Genomic DNA, 7,500 nt, shown 5'->3' on the forward strand with positions numbered 1-7,500 from the left:
GAAGACGTCGCGTCACGGATGTACACCGATGGAGATGATAAGCCCCGCAGCAGCTGATGCATACAGCAGCCATCGAGTGTACAGGCATTATCCACGGTAGATAATGGGAGAGAAAGTACACCTCTGCTTTCCTCTCCTTCCTTCAGAGCTCGCCCAGCTAAACACATACCGTGCTGTGACGCACAACATCGCAACCGTGTCGGCGTCCTTTAGCGGAGCCAAGTGTTTTTTTTTCTTCTTTCATTTCTTCTTGAGAGAATGTTGCCGCTCGCGTTCGCATTCATTAATGGCGAGCTCCAGAACGTGCGGCCGCGGCCCAAGATAACGGAGCGATGCTATGAGAAGCGAGCGATGGTAATTAGGTGCGCACCAACGCGCTCCGCTACTACCGGGCGAGTGCTGATGACGTTGGGCCCACAGTGGGAGCAAGACTCGAGAACCGATGAGGAGTAGCAGCAGCGTTCTGCTCTCGCTAGTGGTGGAGCTGCTGAAACGGCAAACAAACATCATAACTGTCTTGCGTTTCTTTTGCTTCGGCACCACGGTGCAGCTTGCGCTGTGCGGCAAGAAAGGGGCATTCGTGCCACGCCACGGAACTGCTACTCTAAGCTGGGCTGGGCTGGCCTGGACCTCCACAATGCGATGCTTCTGCAGCCAGCGTAACCGGACCCGGGAGAAGAAGAAGCACGCCGCGGAGAAGAGAGGTGGCAAAGTGCAATATCAATAGCAGCAGCAGGAAGGAAACAAACAAACATCACAAAAACCCGCCGGCCGGCTGGCTCTGGTATGCTGGCTGGCTGGCTGGCTGGCTGACGCAAATTGTTGCGTTCGTTGCCCTCGACAATGCTCGAGCATCGGGCCGGCGGGCTGGTACCCGTCTGTGTCTGTGTTAGGTTTAGATGTCAACCGCTTCAACGGAACTCCCATGGATGGTGGGGGAGCATATGAGAGGGGTTGGTATTATGCTCTCTGTGTCGCTTTACGCCATACGCCGCCGCGGTCATTTGCAGCCCTCTCGGATGTTGCAGACGCGCAAAGACAAAACGCCAGATGAGGCAAGTCAAGGGTGCTTTCAAGTCTTTTCCACGCGATGCCACTACTGGTGCTGGTACTCTGAACCCGTCTCACCAACATGCTATACATGCTGCAGCATCATAAATGTCATAAAAATTATGTTCCACTAGAGGGTAGACCCCGCCGGGCTTGATGGAGCGGCTAGTCAGAAGTTGGTTTCGTTGCTGCAGAGCCAACTCTCAGTGGCTTTTGGTCAGCGGGAACGTGCCCCCCGGGGGTGCCAAGGGCGACAAGACACAATTCCTGGGTTTTTTTTTTTACGATGCCAGCAGCAGTAGCGCACGATCTTTCCGATGCGTTTGATATGATTTGCCGCAGTACGCATCTTTCAGAGAATGGGGACAGCGGACGGATTCCATTCCAAATCGAAAGAACATTGAATGGTCTTCGGCAGTCCGCTACAGCTACACCAGAGTGTCTTTGCTTCTTCGTGGCTAAAGATGCGAAAGCGAACTCGTCTTAGAACCGGAATATCTTGGCCTGGCCGCGTAGCGAGTCGTGTAAACGACACTTTTCCATACGAAAATCAATGTTTATGCTGTGTGCAATGGCCACCTCTCACAATCGATCCACCAAGATGAGACCACCAACGAGCACCCTTTGCTGATCAAGTACCCTTGAGAGTGTTGGGTTGGTCGAGGAGATTGGCGACGACCAAACGACCGCAATAGCACCACCGAGCTCGGTTTAGTCGTTCCGGCGTGCTTGTGTGGTTTCCCGATATGATACCCTTATCCCAGTCTAGCATTCGTTCGGTGGTTAAGAGTCGATAGATCGCTGTGTCTATCGACTCGCTGATGATGCCGATAGAAGAGGGCCTGATATCTCACATTCTCTTCATGCTACGGTCCTCGACCATTATTCCCTGTTTCTAGTCGATCTCGATCCTGGGACACGCACCGGGAGATAGAGAAAAAGAGAGAGAGAGAGTGCGATGGAGCGCAAGAGGTCAAAGACAGAACGCAGCGGCGATAATTGTGATTCGATGCGTGGCGCACTTCATTCCCTGGCCTGAAATGGAAAAGCAAACTTCATCGACGAGGATCTGGCGCTGCATACGCGTAACACGTACGTTTCACTCTCTTACGCAAAACTCGGCCTTTAATGTGCTAAGCGTGCAGCCACACCACAAACGTATTCCATACGGCGTCGTCGTCGTTCGCCAGCAGCTCATCCAGCTGGAGAGGAGGAGTTGCATGACACGATACGCGCCGCCGCGGTGCTTTATGGATCCCACCACCCCGCCCGGGGGCCATATGCATGCATAATGTTCACTTTCTTCTCGTCGACCCCGTGGAGGAGCGGATGACTGAACGGGACGGCACTGATTGTATCATCCCCCCCCCCCAGATTCGCATATCGTTCGTCGATCCATTTGACTTTTTGGACAACATGGCTTAGTATTTTTCTTTTGTTGGCTTTCAGTTTCGCGCGCACTCATTAAAACATACTACTGGCCACCCTCATTTTGGCACGAGCATTACCGCGGCCACCGAAGTGAAGTGGTGGTTTCTGGTGGGAATAATTTGTTGGCCACTATTCCCCCCTTCTTCAAGTGTATGTGGCGTGCACGATGCACGGTCTGCTCTGTTGCTGTCGGTGTCTGCTTCACCAAACTGTCATTATCGATGGCGCGCCGTCCGATGGTGGTGGCTCATCAACTTTCTCTCGCACGCACCACAGCTCGGTATAGTAGGCTTCGACTCAGCTCAACTCCGGTTTGATGAGAGGCGGGCATCTCACCGGGCCGGCTTTGACGTGTTTCGCTCAACCACATTGACGTATTGACGTACCCGTGATGTAGTAGATCCAGAGCGAACGTCATGAGTGTCTAGCGTCTAAACGGTGGTCGCGGGTTCGCTATCTTATCGGTTCACTCCCGCACCCGGGGTCAGTTAACTCTCTCCCACCACCCATCGGTTAGTCGCTGAATTCATCTCAACCGAAAACCGTCTAACCCTCTTTAACCACCCCATTACAGAAGAGGGTCTCTATTGTTATGTGGGATAGACCCATTTTTTCGGGGAGGTCTCTTTCTCGCTCTCTCTCACACTACTTACCCTTTGGCCTTAACGGTGCGGGGCGAGATTCGTTTCGAGAGATTGCTGCGACCGCGTGACTTGTGCTCCCTGTTTGGCCGCAGCAACAGAGTGTCCCGGTGTTAAGGGCGTCTATAGCGCTGGACGGGTGTGCTTGTTGCAAAATTGATAAAACGTTGGACGCTGACGCACGCACACAACAATTGTGGTGCTGCTATTGCGTTACGGTTGTTTGATCCGCGGACAGATTGGTGGAACCAGTGAGGCGGTGGAAGAGGGGAGATCGTCGTAGCAGTAGCAGTCGCAGCTTCCTCCATCCCATGGCTTCAACTAATTTCCACACATTTCCATCAGAATGCTGACACACCGACCGTTCCGATAGGGAATGGACCGCGAAGTGCGCTTGGCATTGTCCTAGGGTACAATGCGGGTCTATCTCGGAGCCTCTTTCAGTTCCAGTGGATCGCGAAGAAGAAGAGCTGTTGTGCGAAAATGTGGATTGCGGCCTACTGGTTGTGCCTCATCTAACTTATGCCGCATAGCCGTGGACTTTTTCACTTCTTGTGATGTTTTGTTGTAAAAGAGGATTCGTTGCTTATGTGCAAGTTTGCGATTCTATGCTTCATGCATGATAACATGGAAGAAAATGCTAAGATTAGATTGAATTTAAAATATAAAGAACTTCTAAAAACTCTATAAACAAATCGCTTGGTTTGGTGGTAATAAAAAGAGCTTTGTTTAAACACAAAAAATAAAAAAAAAGTTATATAAAGGAGGAATGAGTAAATATGATTTAGAGAACGAGAATGTAATATTAAACGGAGGAAATATACGCTCCAAAACGCTCAAAAAACAATTGTATAGGATGGTTGGAAATGTCTCATTTTCAAACAATTTCCAACAGACGTCCAACAGTTCCAATATACCTTCCAATAACCTAGCGAAGGAGTTGGCAAAGTACGTGAACGACGGTGGAAACAGCATAACGACACAACAGGACATTACTTAACGAAAGTAACGCAGAAAGCAATGGCACAACAAATAAATAAAATTTGAATTAATAGCTACTGGCCCTCTCGTGCCAGGAATCGGGTATAACCGGACCGGAGAACCTCATTCTCGTTCTCCTTCTTGGTCGTAAACTACCAGAGAGAGAGACAGAGAGGCAGTGGCCATTTTTGGGCAGGTCTCCCTCGCTGGACGAGTTTACCCAACGAAGCAAATGGTGCGTCGTGGTGGTTTTTTTTTGTAAATTTTTCTTCCCCTCTCCCCTTATCATTTGGCCGTGTTGGTTTGCTTGCAGCAGGAGGGTGGGTCAGGACAGGCAAATTAAGGAAACGCCACCAGCGAAACGGGTAAAGAAACAACAAAATAACAAAAAATAATAATAATAATAATAATAAAAGAGAAAAACAATCCAAGGCAGTCATTAAGGCGGTGTGACCTCAAAACAAACCTTGCCAGAACTTGGGCGTGAGAGTGTGCGAGAGCAGGTTGAGGCAGATTTTTGCCAAAACCGTCTACCGGGGCCGCCAACGTGCTCGCAGAGCTCGACGGGGCCTACAGAAGAACGGTCGCAACGTTGCTGCTGACCGCTCTGAAAACATGTTTTTAAGGGTTCAGCAGCACCACCAGCACCACCATCATTCGGGCTTTGTGTGCTTTTGGGCGATTCTCCACCCGACAATCCACTGTTGCTGCTGCTGCTGCTGCTGCAGGGCGACTTTCACAATTTCATCGGTTTTATGCCAATCGGGGTCGCGCGGGGTGCCAACCACTTACTTCTTCATGCTTCTGCTTCTTCCTTCACTCCCCAAAGGTGTGACTGGAGCTTTTAGTGCCCGGGGCCGCGGGGAGAACAGGGAACCAAAACCAAACCAAAGCGAACCGAAACCACCGCCATAAGAAAAGGGTCCCTAAACCGGTTCCGTTCCGTTTTTTTTCTTAATGGTTCGTAGAATGTGCGATGAAGAAGAGAGCAGAGGAACAGAAGGCAAGGCAAGGCAAGAGCGTGCATTTTTGGGGACAGATCATCGTCAACTGTGGTAGTAGCAGACAGAAGTTACAAGGCAAACAACATACACCCATGTGTGTCTGTGGTTAATGATTATGCGTCAAGAGAGCAGGTTCTTGAGAGGCCAGGCTCTGTCAATCGGTTGAAAAAAAACTATGGGCTTCATACATCGAGGGCAACTCTTAATTAGTTTGTGGACCGAAAGCTCCAGCTCACCAAAATAATAAATATTTCGCCCGTTCTATAATGTCCACCTCTCTATCTCTCTGTTTTCGTTTCATTCGTAGGTGCTCGAGTTCCTTGGCCGCGGTACGTTCGGGCAGGTGGTGAAATGCTGGAAGAAGGGCACCAGCGACATCGTCGCGATCAAGATCCTGAAGAACCACCCGTCGTACGCGCGGCAGGGCCAGATCGAGGTGTCGATCCTCAGCCGGCTCAGCCAGGAGAATGCGGACGAGTTCAACTTCGTGCGGGCGTTCGAGTGCTTCCAGCACAAGAACCACACCTGCCTGGTGTTCGAGATGCTGGAGCAGAATCTGTACGACTTCCTCAAGCAGAACAAATTCTCGCCCCTGCCGCTCAAGTACATCCGGCCGATACTGCAACAGGTAAGTGCGCTCCTCTCGTGTGACCATAAATGGCTTCTTTTTTTTTTTTTTTGAGAAGGACACGCTCACCACGACACATCGGCGGTCATGCTTTATCACGGTCCACCAAAAAAAATGATACGAAGTTCCCGTTATACATTTTGGGTCGCACTCAAAGGTCTTCGATGGGTGGAGTTCGGTTCCCTCAATGCGCGGTCACATATCAGCGAACCGAAATCAATTCGCTCGGTGATTGTGTGCTGCAGCCCATGGTCGCAAACCAGCGCGAACGAGGCAAACCAGTTCCCAGTCTGGTGAATGCATATCGCGTGGAGGTTTTCCCCTTTTTTGGACCAAACTCGGTTTTTGGGGACCTTTCGAAGGAAGATACTTGATCATTTTGATCGCCAACGTCTCCGTGTTGTTCGAGGTTCGCTGATTACGATCGATGTGCCTCGGTCGGTGCCAAGCCGTTTTATCGCCGCTCAGTGCATATGGGTTGTTGCGATGCGTTTCGAATAATCATAGTATCGGTCCAAGTGGTCGCCACCACCACCCCCACCACCGAGTAATAAATGCGCTCAGCGATCGGGCACGCGAGATCGAATAAGTAATCACACAGCACATAAGAGGGACGGAGGGGCAGCTTCATTACATTCTAGCCTTGCACGTAGCAGCCGCTGGACCGGACCGAAGGTGGAGGAGTACAAGAGCAGCGTAGGATGTAGGACATCTTTTTTTTTTTGTTTGGTTGGTTTCGCTCGATTTGCAAAAAAAAACTCCCTTTCCATTGCCCCATTGCTGATCGGAGCACGATGGTAGCAGCAGCTGGTGTGTTGGTGGCCGCCTCTTCGCTTATGTAGAATCCGACCACGAAATCTTTCATTTCTCCCCCTCGCGGCGCCTCCGGTGCTCCGGGCATCATCTCGGTGCCGTGCTTGAACACCACCGTAGTCAGTCCGCTCGAGGCGGAGAAATTAGCATGAGAAGAGACGATCGACGGGTATTTCGGGGCCATTCAGGGCTAGTGACTGCAATAAATCTTTTTTTTTTCTTTCGCTCTTTCGCCCGTTGCCTCTGTGAACGGTGATCACAACGAGTCCACTGCCATGGGAGAGCTGCTGCGTGTGCTGCTGCTGGGATGCCTCTTGGTTTGGGGTGGCTCTCGATCGCGTACCGCGGGACCTTTCATTTGCGTCGGCCGATCCGTCGCCGAGGTGACCCAATAAGAGCGGCGATGCGTTCTCCAGCAGCGCTCCAGGCTGCTTTGCGATTGTGTTGCTAACGGGATGTATGTGAAGAGAAGGCAGTCCGTGCGGTCCCCGGGCCTTATGAAGATGATGATGATCGCTAGAGTGGTGATCGTGGTCGTCGAGGTGATGGCTCGCCTTATGCGGTTGTGGTGTGGTACCCCCACGGTGTACCAGCCAAAGGACCAGCGAATAATGCATACAAATCAATCAACTGCAGCATCAACATCAGGTTTCCGAGGCAGTGAGAGAGAGAGAGATCCGCCAGACGATCGCAACTGTGTGGCAATAATGCGATCAGCATGCAACGGGCCAGTTTGCGGGGTTCCCGTTCTTTCACCGCAGCAGCTGGTGCTGTCCCAGATATCAGTGTGGTGTACGCGATGTGTCTGTGCTACACGCTTATTGCTGCTATTCACAAGGTCCGTGATAAGACCAGAGCGCTATCTCATCGTCGATTGTTCACCATATGGAGGCGCGCAATGTGTAGCGCCTTCATTTTGTTCGAAATGTTTTTTTTTACTCCTCGCTCAAGC

The 7,500-nt window shown here is 51.1% G+C and overlaps 1 protein-coding gene across 11 annotated transcripts in view; it reads left to right on the forward strand.

The window, feature by feature from the left end:
* The window catches only part of LOC126577581 (uncharacterized), a 56,557-nt gene that overhangs the window by 38,627 nt on the left and 10,430 nt on the right, over positions 1–7,500 (forward strand). For all 11 annotated transcript variants that reach the window (XM_050239316.1, XM_050239310.1, XM_050239311.1 and 8 more), the window contains one exon: positions 5,415–5,735. In XM_050239316.1, coding sequence (XP_050095273.1) covers positions 5,415–5,735 — 321 coding nt within the window. The remainder of the gene's footprint in view (positions 1–5,414; positions 5,736–7,500) is intronic.

Source organism: Anopheles aquasalis, chromosome 3, assembly GCF_943734665.1.
Source record: "Anopheles aquasalis chromosome 3, idAnoAquaMG_Q_19, whole genome shotgun sequence".
NCBI classification, from domain to species: Eukaryota; Metazoa; Arthropoda; class Insecta; order Diptera; family Culicidae; genus Anopheles; species Anopheles aquasalis.